The sequence below is a fragment of the Chiloscyllium plagiosum genome, chromosome 9 (genome assembly GCF_004010195.1).
Source record: "Chiloscyllium plagiosum isolate BGI_BamShark_2017 chromosome 9, ASM401019v2, whole genome shotgun sequence".
NCBI lineage: Eukaryota > Metazoa > Chordata > Chondrichthyes > Orectolobiformes > Hemiscylliidae > Chiloscyllium > Chiloscyllium plagiosum.
This window is the reverse complement of record NC_057718.1, coordinates 104,896,643-104,917,955: the sequence shown is the minus strand read 5'-3', so window position 1 is coordinate 104,917,955 and position 21,313 is coordinate 104,896,643. Positions and strand designations below refer to the sequence as shown.

General features: G+C 40.5%; 1 protein-coding gene across 1 annotated transcript in view; it reads left to right on the top strand.

The window, feature by feature from the left end:
* aftphb (aftiphilin b) overlaps nt 1–21,313 on the top strand; it is a 56,258-nt gene that overhangs the window by 7,124 nt on the left and 27,821 nt on the right. The window contains exon 2 of the mRNA XM_043696696.1: nt 8,809–10,792. Within this exon, the coding sequence (XP_043552631.1) occupies nt 8,834–10,792 (1,959 nt within the window). The 5' untranslated portion in view covers nt 8,809–8,833. The remainder of the gene's footprint in view (nt 1–8,808; nt 10,793–21,313) is intronic.

The following is a 21,313-nucleotide window of genomic DNA, read 5'->3' as shown; positions in this document are numbered from 1 at the left end:
GAAATGTACATTAGTATTTTCTTGTTGGGGTTTGAGTAACATTAGCTGAAGCCTACATCATCAACTACTTTCAATGTAAGAACTTGGAAGAAATAATAAGATCTGAAGTATTTCCCTGAGTTAAAAGTGACTGCTTGGCATGGACACATTGAATTCCAGATTTAATGCATAAGGAAGCAAGATTACAGTGCAAAGTGAATTTGTAGTTTTTCTGTTGAGGTATTATCGGGTAAATGCTGTGATTCTTATAGATTTTACCATGCTGCACTTTCTGTCAAGTCTTTTGCTGATAGTTTATATGGAGTCCTGCACATGGTCCTTCTGTGTCTGTTCATTGCATCATTCATCCTTTAGTGCAATGTAGTACCTTTAAATATTTTTGTAAGACTTTTAAGTCAGATTTTCATGATGTAAATGCAGATTTTTGGACAACACAACATGGTTCTATTCATTTATTTGTAAACTTTGCAGAATTACCTGAGTGTGGGGATTATGCTTCTATATATCTATAGAATTATTCTAGTGTGATATAAAAGAACATATATTGTGTGTGCAAGTACAAATGTGTGATCCAGCATTTTCTATTGGTAAAATGAAATCATGGTTTGCATGAAAACTTGCACCTCCCTCTGCGTCTTTGTCATGATTTGGAGATGCTGGTGTTGGACTGGGGTGTACAAAGTTAAAAATCTCACAACACCAGATTATAGTCCAACAGGTTTAATTGGAAGCACTAGCTTTGGAGCGCCGCTCCTTCATCAGGTCGTTGTGGAAGACACAATTGTAAGGCATGTACACAGACCCACATGCACACACACACATATACGTTTGTGGGGTAAATTTGTACTTGCAGTGTTACATTGTACTTTGCTGAAAAACTGCATGAATTCATGTAAAACTCTGTTATCTCACTTTTTAGGTTAGAAATAACAATGCATATGTACATGTGTGCATGTGGGTCTTTGTGTCCAGGGCATTCGACCTCGGACCTTAGGGTGACCATCCTCCAAGGTGGACTTCAGGACAGGCAGCAACAAAAAGAGGCTGGGCAGAGGCTGATTGCTAAGGTCGGTACCCATAGGGAGGGCCTCAACCGGGACCTTGGGTTCATGTCACATTACAGGTGACCACCATTGCACTATACTCACATACACACAGGCACTCCTATACACACTGACATGCACACAGACACACACACACTTCCACACTCACTCATGCACCCCCTCACAGACCTAAGACACTCTACACTCGCACTCTCTCTTACACTCTCAAGCCCCCCAGCCCAGGCAGACAGACACATACATACATGCATACATACACATATACACACACACACACACACACACACACACACACACACACATATTGTGGGGTAAATTTGTACTTGCAGAGTTACATTTACTTTGCTCAAAAACTGCATGAATTCATGTAAAACTCTGTTATCTCACTTTTTAGATTAGAATCAATGTAAACATCATGGCAAAGACAGAGAACACGGGGGCCAACACCTTCAACATATTGTCTAGCTATCACCCATTGTTACAGTTAACCTGAGAATGCAACTTTTTAAAAACAGTTTTGTGATTTACACATGAAATAAGTGAAACTATCATGGTATTCGAACAGATGAAAGACTCAACAGACAATCAAAAGTATTTTTCAATGTACAATTTCAGTTACTTCACACTGTAGATCTTTGCTATAAATTCTGTGCCTTACAATTGTGTCTTTCACAACCACCTGATGAAGGAGCAGCGCTCTGAAAGCTAGTGCTTCCAATTAAACCTGTTGGACTATAACCTGGTGTTGTGATCTTTAACTGTGTCTTTGTGTAAGAGTCCTGAACATTCTGCTTCATTAACATTTGTGGAATCCTGATCCCTGGTCTTCTGACTTTTGCTCCACTGTTAGCTGCCATGCCTTCAGTCATCTGGTTAATGTAGTCAAGAAATCTCTCCTTGACCGTTGTCTTCACCTCCATTGAATCCTTCCTTGAAACCCAGTTCCTACCCCAATCCTTTCGCTCATGGCTATCTCCATTGGCTCAGATTTAATTTAGCTTATGCTTAATTTACTCAGGCATCTTTTGTGTGTTTGAAATGCTGTCAGCTTTGTTAGTCTTGGCTCAAGGTTGTGCTCTCTTCAGGGTCAGAAGTTGGGGATTTGAGCCCATGCACAAGGTTTGAGCGTACAGTCTGAACAGTTCTGAGAAAGCACCAACTGGTGGTGGTGGTGGTTGACTTTTAGATTGAGATATTAAATTGATGCCCCTTCTGCCTCTGAGTCATAGAGTCGCAGAGATGTACAGCAAGGAGACAGACCCTTCGGTCCAACCTGTCCATGCCGACCAGATATCCAAATCTAATTTAGTTCCACTTGCCAGCACCTGGACCATATTCCTCCAAACCCTTCCTATTCATATACGTATCCAGATGTCTTTTAAATGTTGCAATTGCACCAGCCTCCACCAATTTCTCTGGCAGCTCATTCCATACACGCACCACCCTCTGCGTGAAAACTTTGCCCCTTAGGTTTCTTTTATATCTTTTCCTCCCTCACCCTAAACCTATGCCCTCTTGTTCTGGACTCCAACAACTTTGTCTGTTTATCCTATTCATGCCCCTCCTGATTTTATAAACCTCTATAAGGTCACCCTTCAGCCTCCACTCCAGGGAAAATATCCCCAGCCTGTTCAGCCTCTCCCTATAACTCAAATCTGCCAACCCTGGCAACATCCTTGTAAATCTTTTTTGAACCCTTTCAAGTTTCACAACATCTTTCCAATAGGAAGGAGACCAGAATTGCATGCAACATTCCAAAAGTGGCCTGACCATCATTCTATACGGCTGCAACATGACCTCCCAACTCCTGTACTCAATGCTCTAATCTAGACTCTGATTTCCAAGCCTCTCCCTATAACTCAAATCTGCCAACCCTGGCAACATCTTTGTAAATCTTTTTTGAACCCTTTCAAGTTTCACAACATCTTTCCAATAGGAAGGAGACCAGAATTGGCCAAAAGTGGCCTGACCATCATTCTATACGGCTGCAACATGACCTCCCAACTCCTGTACTCAATGCTCTAATCTAGACTCTGATTTCCAGCATCTACAGTCCTCATTTTTTTGCCTAGTTGATTTTAACCTTACTGCGAATCCTCTTGCAAGGATGCCTACCTTGAAGAAGTTCTCTTCCTCTCCTGATGAAGAGCTTTTGCCCGAAAAGTCGATTTTCCTACTCAATGCTCTGACCAATAAAGGTAAGCATACCCAATGCCACCTTCACTATGCTATCTACCTGCAGCTCTACTTTCAAGGAGCTATGAACATGCCTCTAAGGTATCTTTGTTCAGCAACACTCCCTAGGATCTTACCATAAAGTATCTCGGTCCTGCGACAATTTGTGTTCCCAAATGCAACATTTCACATTTTTTCTGCATTAAAATCCATCTGCCATTCCTCTGTCCATTGGCCCCTTTGATAAAGATCCGGTTGTAATCTGAGGTAATCATCTTCACTGTCTACTACACCTCCAATTCTGGTGTCATCTGCTATCGTCACATCCATTTATATAAATGACAAAAAGTAGTAGGTCCAGCACCGATCCTTGTGGCGCTCCACTGGTCACAGGCCTCCAAACTGAAAAATAACCTTCCACCACCCTCTGTCTTCTATCTTCGAGCCAGTTCTGTATCCAAATGGCCAGTTCTCCCTGTAATCCGTGAGATCTAACCTTGCTCACCAGTCTCACATGGTGTGGTGAAAGGGTTAAAATTATGTCCCAATACATGTGTGAATCATAATGTAACACATGTATTGGGCCAAGCAATGGAATGTGGTGAAAACCTTGAGAATTTTTTAAAACACATGGGGAACCTTGTCGAACGCCTTACTGAAGTCCATCTAGATCACATCTAATGCTCTACCCTCATTAATCCTCTGTTACTTCAAAAAATTCAATCAAGAATGTGAGACATGACTTCCCATGCAGTCATGTTGACTATCCCTAATCCTTGTCTTTCCAAATACATGTACATCGTATCCCTCAGCATTCCCTGCAACAACTTGCCCACCATCGACGTCAGGCTCACTTGTGCACTCAATTGATTCTGGCCTCTTGTGCCAAAGTTGAAGGCAACACGTATACGAAGCTGCCATGTAAATTTGTAGAAAAATTTCCTGCTCTTCTTCAAACACGGTCCAAAACCTTTTGTGTCTGTGAAGGCACAGAAATGTTTGGTACCTCCAACAATACCACACTCCCTTACCACTGCTGGATTGTTAGGTTGGTATATGGACTGAGTTCTGTCATGAGGCATGAACACACAACCTTCTCAGTCACAATAAAGCCAAACTTGAACCTGTAACCAGGACTCAAAAATCAGCATAAAGCTGTCGACAAGAAACTTGATGCCCAGAGTTGATGTAAGGAAGCTAACAGTTTGAAAACACAATATCACATGACTCTTCAAAGAAGAGATAGGGAGTATTCCTGTTATTTGGCCAGTGTTTATTCTTTACCAATACCATGAGAAACAGTAAGTGATCTGGTTGTTTATCTTTATATTGTTGGGAGGATCTTGCATTTATGTTGGCTGCTGTTTTTCTTTGGATTACATTGTTGACTACAGTTCAGAACTGAGTATGGGCCATGAAGCACTTCAGAGGATCCTACAAATGTGGACCAAACTATAGAAAGCCAAGTTTGTTCTTTCACTTTAATATAAATGCAATTGTCTCTTACTCTTTGAATATATAAGGGTGAAGTTATGTGTCATCTAATTTTCTTCTGAAAGAAAGAGTGCATTTGTCTGCATTGACTTTCATCAGGATTAATATGTAATTTACATTTTATGTATTATAAAGTTCACTGTGTAAATTCGAATCTGTTTTTTTCAGGTTCTACTGCATAACAATGTAAAACATACAAGCAAGTGTATAAATAATTGATTTTATAGGAGGAACTTAGGAAACAAGAGCAAAGCAACCCCTTGAGCCTATTCTACCATTCAGATAGATCTTGGCTGATCAACCTGAATACCATTTCCCTACTGCATCTCCATATACCTTGATATCTTTAATATTTAGAAATTTAACAGCCTGTTGGTATCCTGGTTTTATTGTTTTACTTCAAATGCATCTACATGTGCTTTCCTAAGGAATGGGCTATTACAGCCAGGCTGATCTTGTTCTCAATGCTGTGCATATGCCCAATGGATTGTTGAGTAGCAATCAGAATGGCCATTTTGGTAAACATTAACCCCTCCCTTAACCTGCTGCAGGGGCATTGAGGCAAGTTGCACCACTTCTGCAGTCATCCAGATTGTGTACAGGCATAACGCTGAATTAGAGATTTTTCTTGTTTGAGTGACTCAGTTACTCAGCCTCTGAGCCATCTGGGTTAACGGAGCAATCCAAATCTGTGTATGTTAAATCAGACTCTAATAAACTAGAGGATTCTGGGTAATCCAATATGGAGGACAAGAAAAATTTCTGGCTTTAAGAGCAGCTTTTTTCAAAGATATTTTAGGTGTTGGAGGTGATTTCCTTGAATTCCAGGAGCATTGCACTGTTTTGGAACTTTGGAGACAAAAAAAATCAAAACAGCATGTTTAAAAGGAAGAGGAACAGACAAAGGAAGCATTTGATGAGATCAGTGCAGGTGAGAGAGAGAGGGAGAGAACTCGCATTGCTAAATGACACAGCAGTGAACCATGTGCATTCATTGCCTTTGCTATCTGAATTCATGTATTGTTGGACATCTAAGTCTGTCTGGGAAAATTAATAAACAGTGAAATTCGCAACTAATCTTGGAGGAACGTGTTTGGGAGAGGTCACAGCAGAGAAACAGAAGTGGATATTTTAAGTATGGCTTTACAGTATGTCTGCAGTAGTGAGTAGAGTGGGTTCTTGATTCAATGTTATAATGAGATGTCTCTTGATTAAACTTAAATTGATATTTATGTCTTATATTTTTAACATGGAGTAGTGTTTTGTAGAGGAATAAGACACTGCTATTTTCTGGGTCTGTAGATCGAAAGAAGCAAAAATAGCCTTTAGTAGAGTGATATGCTCTTCGGAGTTTAGGAGAGTTTACGGGTTACTGAGGATTATATTTGCAATTAATGCCGTTGGTTGCGAAGCTTATAAGAGAGGATGGATCGGTTGGAGAGACAGTTAGAGACAATGAGGAATTTACAAGAGGATGTGATGGATGGCAGTTATAGGAAGGGGAAAAAGTCTCAGACACAGTCACATAGATGGATTAGCTCTAGGAAAGGTAAGAGAGGTAAGCAGTTAGTACAGGGGTCTTCTGTGGCTATCCCCGTTTCAAGCAAGAATGCTGTTTTGGAAAATGAAGAGGGTGATGGATTCTCAGGGGAACAGCCAAGTTTCTGGTGTTGAGACTGGCTGTAATGTAATGAGGGATGCGTTTGGTTCCTAGGAGTTGGGAGGTCATGTTGTGGCTGTACAGGACATTGGTTAGGCCACTGTTGGAATATTGCGTGCAATTCTGGTCTCCTTCCTATCGGAAAGATGTGAAACTTGAAAGGGTTCAGAAAAGATTTACAAGGATGTTGCCAGGGTTGGAGGATTTGAGATATAGGGAGAGGCTGAACAGGCTGGGGCTGTTTTCCCTCGAGCGTTGGAGGCTGAGAGGTGACCTTATAGAGGTTTACAAAATTGAGGGGCACGGATAGGGTAAATAGGCAAATCCTTTTCCCTGGGGTCAGGGAGTCCAGAACTAGAGGGCATAGATTTAGGGTGAGAGGGGAAAGTTATAAAAGAGACCTAAGGAGCAACTTTTTCACACAGTGGGTTGTATGTTTTCATGCTGTACATCTATGACTCTGACTCTAATTGCAGAAAAGACATAGAAAATGTAGGAATATGTAGTTTAGCATTGCTAAACTGATGAAATCACATCAATAAAGTGCATTGTAAAATTTCAGGATATTCAATTAAAAAGGGGTATGCCTTCATTGAATCTGTGTACTTTGTTTATGCATTTCTTTCTAACATTGTTGCTGAAATAACCATACTGAATAAGCTGAAATGCTGTTTTTGCCACAGGAAGTGTTTGAGCTGTTTTGATTGGATTTTTTTTTACTGATTTGCAGAGTAGTTTGCACTTCTGGCACATTTTTGTAAAATTGTCTCCCACTTGCATTGCAGCACAGCAGAAACACACAAATTTCATATAAAAGTGTAGGCGGAGCAACTAAGATATTCAGCATTTTATATGAATTGAGCAATTAACCATTACACTAACTAGTTGTATTTTAATAGCTCCTTGTAAACTAAAATTAGACAATTTTCTTGTTCAATTTAAAATCTTTTGCTCATCCTAATTTGCTTTTCTTTGATTAGTTAGGCTCTAAATGCTTCAAATCACTTTGAATTAATTTGCAAGCGTTATCATCTCATTTACCTTCTAACAGTATCTTCTTGCAACTAAGAGTCCAGTCCAACCTTACTGCTTTTCTAAATGATTCGGAGATGCCGGTGTACAAAGTTTAAAAATCACACAACACCAGGTTATAGTCCAACAGGTTTAATTGGAAGCACACTAGCTTTCGGAGCGACGCTCCTTACAATCACCTGATGAAGGAGCATCGCTCCGAAAGCTAGTGTGCTTCCAATTAAACCTGTTGGACTATAACCTGGTGTTGTGTGATTTTTAACTTTGCTTTTATCAAGTGTAATTACTTCAGACTGTTTATACATTATTTATTATCACTTCAGCATTGTCAAGTTTTCTTGATTGTAATGTTTATAATTGGTTAGTCTCCTATCAAATGAGTGACTGTATTTCTGAGTTTTGAGCTTTGTCACCACTGTTGCTCTGCGTTTTGCAGTTTGGACATGTTTGTGCAGGCAAGATGCACCTTTCCAGGGCTTTTCACTTTGACTCTTAGAATGGGAATTGGCAAACTAACTGTGCAGGTAGCTCTGGAACAGAAATGCAGGGTTATAACAAGTTCTGTCAGAACATCCTTTATATTTCATTTTCTTGTGATTTCTCTGAAGATTTTCTTTAATTCCAAGTGCTGTTTTGAATATGTTAAAACAGAATTAGTCTGTTTTCTGTTAATCTGTTTTATTTATAAAGAATAAACTAACATTGCTTTTTTATCAGTGTTATGTTTGTAGCTAAATGATGAATATTAATAGTGAATATCTTAGACAAAATTGTTTTGTTCTTGTCCAGTTATATCCATCCTTTAACTCTACTTCACCTGAAAACTAGTATTAGTCTTGATTTTTGTGTATAATTCTGCAGAAGATCAGTATTTATCTGGAAAGATTTACTTGTAGAATTCATAGTTATTTCTTTCAAACAGAGTTGTGCATTTGCTTATTTAAATGGAAAATTAAGTGTTTTTAGTTGTCGTATTTGTCCCTAGTTTCACATGGAAAGTGTATTGTGGGATATCAATATTGTGTACTGTCAACTTCCAGCATGCTTATGTTTTATACTCATCTGATTAGCAATGAATATAGAAGGGAAAAGTACTCTAGATGCTGGAATCTGTACTAAAAGCAAAGAATGCTGGAGATCATGGCGGGTCAGGCAGTATCCATAGAGAGAGAGTGCAAGCTAACGTTTTAAGTCTAGATAACTCTTCATCAGAGCTCTGATCTTGGCTGGAAATGTTAGCTTGCTGTCTCTTCCCATGCATGTACTGTCTAACCCAATGTGATCTCCAGCAATTTTTGTTTTTGGTAACAGTGGTTATGTAATATTTTTATCCCAGATATGAAGTTTTAGGTTTCTAATATTCTTAACTTCTCTCCTTCTCTTTAGGTCTTACAAACTGAGGGGAAACATCATGGAGCCAGATGTGATTAGGATGTATTCTTCTTCACCTCCGCCACTAGACGATGGAACTGAAATTGATGATGAGTTTGGTGAATTTGGTGGTTTTTCAGGAGTTGGTAGTTCAACGCTTGATTATTCTGACTTTGACTTAGAAGATCACCATGGGAATTTTATGCCCCCGAACCATTTTGTGCCTGGCCATGCATATTCCAGTCATCCAGATGGGTTTGCTGACTTTCATTCAGCAAGTACCAGTAAAGGCAAAGTCTTTCTTTCAGATTTCGCCAGACCTGCAGAAGAAATGTTAAATGACATGACTATAAGTACTGATAAGGATGTAATTCTATCAAAACCTTCAATAAATGTTTTTGATTGTACAGCAACAGAACAAACAATGGAATCCATGAAACTGACAGAAGTAGCTGCTAGATTTGATAGTCTGGCCAAGGATGCTCGTGCAATAGATTTAGAATCAGAAGAGTTCAGCAATGATAAAAAGGCCAATCCAGAAATTCTGACAAATGGGTACCCAACAAATGATAGAACACACTCTCAGGGAATAGAAAGTATAGTCAACACAAATGATCAAAATGCACAAACAGCTACAAATGCTCACATTTCCAATCTCTGGTCAGAGTCCATGCCTGGACCAATTGAGGACTTTACAGAGTTCTCCGCATTTTCAAATGTTAAAGAACCTGATTTAACAGGAGAAACATCAAGTATATCTCTATCTACTATCAGCAAAGTGCCACTCAAAGGAGAACATAATGTTGGCAATCATTCAGCTTTGGGGGAACTACCAGATGTTCAAGTCAGTTCGAACTTTACAGTGGCTGGTGATAAGCTGAAAGTTGCTTCAAATGGCATGGGTGGGACTGGGACAAATGCAGCCATAGAACACACCCAGTGCCACTCCTCTGACCGTAGTACTTCAGCTGACACAAGCTTTCCTAATCATGACTGGAGTTCATCAAAACCAATGGAGCATAATGAAATTCAGAACCAAAATGCTGAACAACCAGTTCATGAATTTTTGGGAATAGTGAAAGAAGCCATTAACATAGAAAGTTCAGAGGTTCAATTAAGGGCAGATCAATCATATAGTGAAAAGCAAGCTGGAGCAGAAATAGATTTGGAAATCTGTACTCCGAATGAGGAAGATGTTGGTGTTTGTTCAGACAGTGTTGCACATAGAACCTCCATGATTGAGCAAGACCATGCAGTCAATGGTGAGCCACTGGTGACTGATGGGCAAAGGACAGAAGGAATTGAGTCAGATCACTTTGAAATTTCAAGAAGCAAGTGCTTAGGCGATGTTGATTTTGCTGCTTTTAGTCCAGTGTTGAATTCCGCTGCTGTGGATGATGTTGGAACAGTAAATATGCATTGTAGAAACTCTGACAACAAAACATCCTCAAAGTTGGCAACAGAAGAGTTTGCTACATTTCAGGAAGCTGGTGTTAAAGAAGAATTTGGTGACTTTGGCAGTATGGGTGCTGACTCCCTACAAACATTTGCTAATTTTTCTGAATCTCCAGCAGAAAAGGATGTTCAAACAGAACTTGCTGTTTATCATGAAAGTGGCCTGGAGTTTAGTGAGCATGGAACTACCACCACAATTACAAAGACAGATGATGAGGATTTTGGAGAATTTGGGTCTATTCAGGAAGGTAACAATGAGTCTGAGTTTGCAGGATTCAAAAGTGATGAAGACTTTACAACTGAGCAAGACACTGAGTGGAATGCTTTTGGGGATTCGGTGGCTGAAAGTACATCGTGGGCATCCTTTGGTGAAGAACAGTCTGTTGGTGCCTTTAAAGAAGAAATTAGCCAATGCAGCAGGACAGAAGTTGCCCTTTCAACTGTCAAACATTTAACTGGCTGGGTAGACTCTACTCCTGTTCACCACATTGGAGAAGAAATGACAATTAAAAGTACAAGTTCATTTGAAGAACCTCTGTCACAAGTAAGTGTTGCTGATTTTGAAATGTTGGCACTTGAACAGCAAATCAATCAATTTTATTGATTTTGTTTGTTTTAAAGTATTGATACATACAAATATTCAAAGTTTGAGAAGATTTGTAGCTCAGGTGCTCGTTGTTGTGGTTCTGTTCGCCGAGCTGGGAATTTGTGTTGCAGACGTTTCGTCCCCTGTCTGGGGGACATCCTCAGTGCTTGGGAGCCTCCTGTGAAGCGCTTCTGTGTTGTTTCCTCCGGCATTTATAGTGGTTATCTGCCTTTGCTAAAGTGTCAGGATAGCCACAAACCACTATAAATGCTGGAAGAACCAACACAGAAGCGCTTCACAGGAGGCTCCCAAGCACTGAGGATGTCACCTAGACAGGGGACGAAACGTCCACAACACACATTCCCAGCTCGGCGAACAGAACCACAACATACAAATATTAACGTTTTAAAACTCTGCATCAGTTTCTTTTGCTTTTAATTGCAGTTTGACGAGCAACCTGTACGAAGGTCCCAAAGCCAAGCTTTATATTTGAATATGAGGGGCTATGCAACAGTAGTTGAGAACAGTTCACCTAATAGTTTTAACCACTTGCTGAGGGAGAGTACTGAAAACAAATGCTGGAGATCATACCGGGTCAGACAGCATCCATGGAGAGAGAGCAAGCTAATGTTTCGAGTCTAGATGACTCTTCAGAGGTTATTTGACTTCTGTTTGTGTAATAGGGAAATTAGGATCTGAGAATTGTGGATGCAAAGTTCGTCTTGCCAGTGTGGATTACTACAAAACTGCACTGACATGCTGTATCTCCAAATGCATTATGAAGACTTATTAATTAGTAATTTGTAGTATTGTGATAGAAATTGAGAATTGAGCCAGCAAAAGTCTCCAGATGTTTGAGAACATCACCCATGGTATTTTATAATGTTTTATGGGTCAGATCTTCTGAAATATGAGATATGTACAGATGTCAGTTAGGATAAAGCTGCTTGTTGAATAATCAGTCTAACAGAGAATGTACCTGCCTCGTGGGCTTCAATGTTTTCGATGCGCAGAGGCGGGGCAAGAATGTGTCTTTGAGGTTCATTTAAACTACAGATTATAACATTGCTGATTGTTTTCTGCTCTGCACTTTTCTAATTGTATTTTGTGAATTTGAAGTTAAGGCCTCCACTGAGTCAAGAATGAGTTGGAGTGCTTGCTTCAGGGAATGTTATCTGCCTTTGCTAAAGTGTCAGGACAGCTACAAACCCTGAAGTTTAGATTCAGTTAATGCTGACTGCTGAGACAATGTGAAGCAAAACAACTTTGCGTCGATTTTGCATTTGCAGTCTAAATGCACTATCAGAAGTGAGATCAGAGGTATGAAACACGAGTGGAGTTAGGATTTTGCAGCTGAGAGGTAATGAATAGAAAGGTAAGGTATTACAATGAATCTCTCAATTGTTTAAACTGCAGCGGGATTATTTTTGATCATTTTCTTATGGAAGATGAGTTATAGCTAAGCAAAGGGGCAGAAAAGGTTCACAGGATCTTGAAGAGTTCAAATCTAGCAAAATGGTGTGTGTAGATTGTCAAATTGGTAACGGGATCATAAATATTGCATTAATGCTGGAAACATAAATAGGAAAGTTATAGAATTCTTCAGCACAAGTGGTACTAAAATTTAACTGTAGAGTCATAGGGAGATACAGCTTGGAAACGGAACCTTTGGTTCAGCTCGTCCATGCCAACTAGATGTCCTATATAAATCTAGTCCCGTTTACCAGCACGTGGCCCATATCCCTCTAACCCCTTTCTATTCATAGTCATATTCATATACCCATCCAGTTGCCTTTTAAATGTTATAATTGTACCAGCCTCCTCCACTTCCTCTGGCAGCTCATTCCATACACGCACCACCGTCTATGTGGAAAAGTTGCCCCTTAAGTCCCTTTTAAATCTTTCCCCTCTCACCATAAACCTATGCACTCTAGTTTTGGACTTCCCCACCCCAGGGAAAAGACCATGTCTATTTACCAAATCTATGCCCCTCATGATTTTATAAACCTCGATAAGGTCACCTGTCAGCTTCTGACGCTCCAGATAAAATAGCCCCAACATATCCTTCTAACTCAAACCCTCCTAACTCAAACCCTCCAACCCTGGCAACATCCTTGTAAATCTTTTCTGAACCCTGTCAAGTTTCACCATGCCCTTCATATAGGAGGGAGGCCAGAATTGTGCACACTATTCCAAAGTGGCCTAATCAATGTCCTATGCAGCTGCAATATGACCTCCCAAGTCCTGTATTTTGTGGCAATCTGCAGCACATAAAATGACTGTTTGTTTGGCTTATATGTGTCTATACCAGTCAGAAACAACAACCTTGCTATTCTAATCGCATGAAAAAAGTGAAAAGTCAATAAAAAGGGAATGGCAAATGTTTGATGGAATGGGCAAATAGCTCCAGTGCTTATCTCCAAAAGAGATATTCCAACCAATTCCCCTTGACATTCTATGGTATTACCAACACTGACTCCCACTATCAACATTTTGGAGGTTACCTGCGTTTGTAGACTGAGTGCGACAACAGGGCAATTTTCCACACTATCTGTGACAACCGGTGTTGTCATTGCACTGCAAAAATCTGCTAGGGGTATCATCAGTTCTGCAGCTAGGATGTGATTGGGACCCATAGTCTTTGTTGTATTGAAGGCACTCTGCCATTTCTTAATGACACAGTGGGAATTAAATTCATTGAAGATTAGCGTCTGAGATTGTGGAGGGTTTTGGAGGAGCTAAAAAGAATGATCACTGAGTAATTCATGGAATGGTTGTAGGTTGTGGTTAATGTTGCTGATTACTCACTGCCCCTCATTGCTGCCCAGGTTTGAGTTCCAAATCGCAAGGTTAGCAGATGTTGTCATTGTGAAAATGGGCACATTCCCTTTCTCCATTGTGAAGATGGAACTTGATTTCTACAAAAACCTGTGGTGGTTCTTTAATTGGGTTCTGATGTCTAGCTGGCAGCGAAGTGCTTAATCTTTCTTTGGTGGCATTGGAATGGCAAATGCAACCACTGGGTAGATGGGATCCAGTGGTGATTCCACTCTTGATCAGTTATGTGGCTTAAGGGCAGCAACGAATGCTCACTGGGGCGGGGGCTCTTCTGGTGCATGGTAATGTCCCTGCATCTGGACCAGGAGGACAGTAACATCTCCTTCAGAGGGCTGAAGATAGGGAGTGAAACTGCTTCCTTCTCATTTGGACATATGGATGCTTGTGTTTTATATCTCCTGTTCTCGTGCATTCATTTTTCTCCTGGGACCCTTGCTGATATTTGTGAGCTTTTTTGTTTTTTTGACTTTTAGTCCACAACTGTTTACTCCATTTCTATTCCCTTATTTTGTACCTGGATATGTTTCAACCCAAATGATTGGGGGGGGGGAAGAGAGAGAGAAGCATGTGGGATCATGCTTGTCAGGGGCTGAAAGTAAAGGGCCTAAGTCTTATTCAGCAGAGAATGGGACACAACACTTTCTCAAAGAGAAGGGGTTGAAGCTTGATTATTTGCAGCTAATTGAGGGAGGATGGTGGAATGGCAGATGAATAGTTGCTAAAAGACTGGCTCTAAAACTTGCCATGGATGAGAAATCTCTGCCACTCAAGTTAGTATTGTCTGCTTGTGCTTAGCGCTGTCTATGGTTGTTGACACTTTCTATTGCTGCTGTTTTCTTTTAATGCTCAGCTTTGTATTTTTAGAGATGTACTGCGTTTTGACTTCTGTCTATTCCCATTAAGTCTCTTCCTTCAGTTCAGCTTCAAGTATTTTCCACCTGAAATCGAATACTTTAGATATTTGTGAGCAGACTTTCCATAAATAGTTTTCTAAATTTTTGTTTTTAAGTTAAAGATTTAATGTTTTCTGATCCAACTAAATGACCACTGTCTTTAATGTCCTGATTTCCATTAATCTCCGATTCCCATGCTGCTCCTCTTGCAGGTTATGCTCTTCGCCGTCAGAAATTTGAAAACCTGTGCTGTTATGTAGTTAGCCATCATTGGGTAACTATTTCAAGTAATATTACACCTCCTATCTTCAAATTATGCTAACTAATATTGTCTCTAAATCTGCGCTGTTTTGAAGTAAACAGGCTAAGGTTTAATCCCTTCATGAGTTCTGATTGTGGCTGGCTGGGCCATCATTCATCACCTATTCCTCATTGTCCTTGAAGATGGTGGTAAGACACCTTGAGGTGCTAGTTTTATGCCCAGACTCTTATTAGGGATTTTTAACCCAGTAACAATTACTAAAAAGTGATTTACTTCCAAGTGACAGCCAAGGATGACAAGTGACATGGGGAGCTTATGGGTAGTCTGCAGCCATTGTTCTTGTAGATGGTAGAGTTTGCCAGATGCTATTGGTGGAATCTTAACGCATGTGTGCTGGTGGCGAAGGGAGTGAATATTTCAGGTGCTGATCAAGTATGCTACTTTGTCCTGAGTGATGTCAAGCAGCTTGAATTGGCTGGAACTGGACTCTTCCAGATAAGCGTAGAACTCTTTTAGCCTATCTCAGTGAATACAGTTCTTCAAGTGACTACATTGTAGGACAGAGTAGAAATCTTGCAATCAAATGAGTTCCTAGAGTGTATTTGGGGCAGCTTTTCCGAACAGCATGCTATGGAGCTACTTGAACAAGCTGTTTTAGACCTGCTAATTGATCACTGCCTTTGGTTGTGAATCCTATCAGATTGAAAGGATCCGTTGGAGAGGCCGTTAAAGGCAATGAGGAATTTACAAGAGCAAGGGGATATGATGGATGGTAATTATAGGAAGGGGAGTGGGGGGGAAGCCTCACATGCACATAGATGGGTTAACTCCAGGAAAGGTAAGAGAGGTAGGCCGGTAGTGCAGGTGTCTTCTGTGGCTATCCCCATTTCGAACAAGACTGCTGTTTTGGAAAATGTAGGGAGTGATAGCACAAATAGTCAAGTTTCTGGTATTGTGACTAGCTCTAATGTAATGAGAGGTATGTTGGGTTCTAAGCGATCAATTGTGTTAGGGGGCTCTCTAGTCCAAGGTACCGACAGACGTTTCTGTGGCCAGCAGTGAAAAATCAGAATGGTGTGTTGCTTCCCTGGTGCCAGCATCAAGGATGTCTCAGAGGGTGCAGAATGCCCGCAGGGGGAAGAGGGACCTGCAGGAGGCCATTGTACACAGTGGAACCAATGACATAGGAAGGGAAAAGGTTGAGATTCTGAAGGGAGATTACAGAGAGTTAGGCAGGAATTTAAAAAGGCGGTCCTTGAGAGTAGTAATATCTGGATCACACCTGGTGCTATGAGCTAGTGAGGGCAGGAATAGGAGAATAGAGCAGATCAATGTATGGCTGAGGAGCTGGTGTATGGGAGGAGTTGAGAACAAAGGTGAGTCAAACAGTCAGGGCAAGCAGGGACAAGGTAGGAATAATAAATTAAACTGCATTTATTTCAATGCAAGGGGCAGATAAACTCCGGGCATGGTTAGGAACATGGGGCTGGGGTATCATAGTAATTACAGAAACGTGGCTCAAGGATGGACAGGACTGACAGCTTAATGTTCCAGGATACAAATGCTACAGGAAGGACAGAAAGGGAGGCGAGAGAGGAGGGGGAAGTGACCTTTTTGATGAGGGATAGAATTACAGCTGTGCTGAGGGAGGATATTCCCGGAAATACATACAGGGAAGTTATTAGGTGGAACTGAGAAATAAGAAAGGGATGATCACCTTATTGGGATTGTATTATAAACCCCCTAATAGTCAGAGGGAAATTGAGAAACAAATTTGTAAGGAGATCTCAGTTATCTGTAAGAATAATAGGATGGTTATGGTAGGGGATTTTAACTTTCCAAACATAGACTGAGACTGCCATAGTGTTAAGGGTTTAGATGGAGAGGAATTTAAGTGTGTAGAAGAAAAGTTTTTGAATTTTTCTGAAAATTCAGTATGTGGATGTACCTTCAAGAGAAGGTCACGTTTTGCATCTACTCTTGGGAAATAAGGCAGGGCAGGTGACTGAGGTGTCAGTGGGGGAGCACTTTGGGGCCAGTGACCATAATTCTATTAGATTTAAAATAATGATGGAAAAGGATAGACCAGATCTAAAAGTTGAAGTTCTAAATCGGAGAAAGGCCAATTTTGACGGTATTAGGCAAGAACTTTCGAAAGCTGATTGGGGGCAGATGTTCGCAGGTAAAGGGACGGCTGGAAAATGGGAAGCCTTCAGAAATGCGATAAGAATCCAGAGAAAGTATATTCCTGTTACGGTGAAAGGAAAGGCTGGTAGGTATAGGGAATGCTGGATGATTAAAGAAATTGAGGGTTTGGTTAGGAAAAAGAAGGAAGCATATGTAAGATCTAGACAGGAGAGACCGAGTGAACCCTAGAGTATAAAGGAAGTAAAAGTATACTTAAGAGGGAAATCAGGAGGGCAAAAAGGGGACATGAGATAGCTTTGGCAAATAGAATTAAGGAGAATCCAAAGAGTTTTTATAAATACATTTAAGGACAAAAGGGTAACTAGTGAGATAATAGGGCCCCTCAAAGATCAGCAAGGCAGCCTTTGTGTGGAGCAATATGGGGGAGATACTAAAGTATTTTGCATCAGTGCTTACTGTGACAAAGGATATGGAGGATATAGAATGTCAGGAAATATATGGTGACAGCTTGAAAAATGTCCTTATTACAGTGGAGAAAGTGCGGGATGTCTTGAAACGCCTAAAAATAGATAAATCCCCAGGATCTGATCGAGTGTATCCTAGAACTCTGGGAAGCTTGTGAAGTGATTGCTGGGATAGACCAGATCTAAAAGTTGGCAGTTGGCTAACGTGGTGCCACTGTTTAAGAAGGGTGGTAAGGACAAGCCAGGAAACTATAGGCCAGTGAGCCTGACGTCGGTAGTGGGCCCACTACATTTGATCATTTTATATAAATGATTTGGATGTGAGCATAAGAAGTATAGTTAGTAAGTTTGCTGATGACACCAAAATTGGAGGTGCAGTGGATAGCAAAGAAGGTTACCTCAGGATTACAACAGGATCTTGATCAGATGAGCCAATGGGCTGAGGAGTGGCAAATCAAGATTAATTTAGATAAATGTGAGATGCTGCATTTTGGGAAAGCAAATCTCAGCAGGACTTATACACTTAATGGTAAGGTCCTAGGGAGTGTTGCTAAACAAAGAGACCTTGGAGTGCAGGTTCATAGCTCCTTGAAAGTGGAGTCGCAGGTAGATAGGATAGTGAAGAAGGCGTTTGGTATGCTTTCCTTTATTGGTCAAAGTATTGAGTACAGGAGTCGGGAAGTCATGTTGTGGCTATACAGGACATTCGTTAGGCCACTTTTGGAATATTGCATGCATTTCTGGTCTCCTTCCTTTGGGAAGGATGTTGTGAAACTTGAAAGGGTTCAGAAAAGATTTACAAGGATGTTGGAGGATTTATACAGGTCAGTTGGAAATGCTCACAGCAACTCTGCTTCATCTACTACCAACACCACCACCACCACGTTACCCCAGGGACAATGGTAGGATTAGATTGTCCTCTGAGATAATACAAATGTAAATGCCCTAATCCTGGGGAATCGTTATGCAGCCGACTTCCTGACTCAGTGATGCCCCAAAACAATGCCGGTGTGATATGTCCTAGCTTCGGGGTTGGTGATTAAAGCATTTCTGAATGGAAGAGATTGAATGGTCGTTTAATTTGATAATAGTAGGGGAGTAGTAGTAAATGACTGTGTCTAAATGGAGGGGAAATCGTCTGCATTCCTGTCTGAATGTCGTCCCCACCCAATTCCAGAATGTTCAGTCAGTGCAGTTTAACCCTTTAATATTACATGAATATCCAGAGAGATATTCCAATGTAATCTTTTAACATGACATACTTGCCCAAACATTGCAAAAATTGCTAACTATTCTGCTAACCGTTTAAATATTAATAGTTTGCAATTCTAATATTTGTTTAATAAATTAATTTTAATGAGAGCACTTAATTCACTGATTCTGGAGAAATGCTTTGCAATTCATTAGTTAGGTACGACATCACCTTGAATCAGACTAACCCATTGGGATCAGATGCTTGTTGCACTGCTACAAGTCCAATTGCTAACTGTAAGATCCATTGCTTGTATTATCAGATGTCAGGAGTCCTATTGTGCTAAATCTCAGTATTCGTCTGTTATCATCTTTGTTGCTGGACCCAGGACCCTTCCTATACTGTTGTGCCCCAATATGGCTCAATTCATTTATTGTGTCTGGCAGTATTTGGTTTCAAAAGCTAGGTGATACTGTTTTGTACTTGAAAAGTGTTTGTATCGTGGAGATGAGCGCTGAATCACCCTCGATCCCATGCCTCTGTATTTTGTGCAATAGCCTACTGTGGGTAACCTTATCAAACACCACTGAAATCCATATACACCACATCAACCACTTTACCCTCATCTACCTGTTTGATCACCTTTTCAAGAACTGAGTAAGGATTGTAAGGTGCGACCTATCCTTCGAGGGGAAAGTGAGGTCTGCAGATGCTGGAGATCAAAGTTGAAACTTTATTGCTGGAACAGCACAGCAGGTCAGGCAGCATCCAGGGAACAGGAGATTCGACGTTTCGGGCACAGGCCCTTCTTCAGGAATGAGCAGAGTGTGTTCAGCAGGAGAAGATAAAAGGTAGGGAGGAGGGACTTGGAGGAGGGGAGTTGGAAATGTCTTCTTCTTGACCTCTCCGCCTCCATCCTACTCCCACCTATCACCCTCACCTTGACCTCTTTCCACCTATCACATTTCCAACGCCCCTCCTCCAAGTCCCTCCTCCCTACCTTTTATCTTCTCCTGCTGAACACTCTCTGCTCATTCCTGAAGAAGGGCCTGTGCCCGAAACGTCGAATCTCCTGTTCCCTGGATGCTGCCTGACCTGCTGTGCTGTTCCAGCAATAAAGTTTCAACTTTGATATCCAAATGAATCCAACAAGAACTGGACCAAGCATATGTGGTACTCATAATCTTCTTCATCCTAAGTATACGCATGATTTTACTACAACTGCTAAGTATTTCATCAGTAATATTTTCAGCAACATAACACAAAACATCGCAGATAAGAAAAACTGCAGCATATTAACATGCCAAATTTCCCCTAAAGTAAATGCATTAAAATTCCATCAAATTTGACAATATTGTTATGTATTTGGCTTTAAGGGGTTAACACGTAGGGGGTTCCATACAACAGCCAAGCAGGGTGAGATCAATAGTTGTGATGTTGAGAAGATATGCTCTTCTTCATTAGGGTAAATAAAACCACAGAAAGTAGACAAAATCAAACACAAAATATTGCTGAGGAAAGGAGTGAACAAAGACAGAAATGGGAACTATTTAAATGTAAATCTATGATTCGCTCCAGTAATAATATCTAACAATATTCAATATCTAGGATCATACCAAAAGAGTACTTTGAAGTATTAAAGGGATTTTCTGCTATCTAGTGATCTCTGAGGCATGAAGTTTCCCTTTCTTGATATGTGCAAGATCAAGACAAACACTAGGCATACAGTAACAGTGATATCACCGCAGGGAGTTGGCAGCCAATTACACTGAAGTATTCTCAAACAGCAAATCAGAAAGTAAAATGCAGTAAAATCTTCTACTCAATTAAAATTTCCACAGAGTAAATACAAATCATCAGTGATACACATGGGATTAAAGTAGCTGAAATATCATAACTTTTTTTTAAATTTGAAAAAAACATTATTGCCATAATAATGGCAAAAAAGCATCCCAGTGATATAACATTAGATTTCTATGAGTAACTATTGAGTTATTAAAATTAAATTGCATTTATATAGTAACTGTTATGGCCACAGAAAGATCCAAAATGCTTTACAGCCAATAAAGTACTTTGGAAGTACAGTCAGTGTTGACACATAGCAGGCAATTTACATGTAGCAAGCTCCCACAAAAAGAAATGCTGTACTAATTATTGAAAAAATATTGACTATGACACCTGGAACAACTTTCTCATCAGTGGTGAGGTTCTGGAACCCACGAGTTCAAAGGGTAATACAGGCAAAAACCATAATCACATTAAAACATGCGGTGGAACAGTCAATGGGTTTAGTCCCTCCTCCCTACCTTTTATCTTCTCCTGCTGAACACTCTCTGCTCATTCCTGAAGAAGGGCCTGTGCCCGAAACGTCGAATCTCCTGTTCCCTGGATGCTGCCTGACCTGCTGTGCGACCTATCCTTCGCAAAACTGTGTTGACTATCCCTAATCAACTTATTCTTTTCTAGATAATCTTAAACCCTATCTCTTATTACCCTTTCCAACACTTTACCCACAACCAAAGTAAGGCTCACAGGTCTATAATTATACAAGGTTGTCTTTATTCTCCTTGAACAAGGGAACAACATTTGCTATCCTTAAGTCTTCTGGCACTATTCCTGTAGACAATGATGACATAAAGATCAAAACCAAAGGCTTGGCAATCAGCAGTAGCTGGTCCTTGA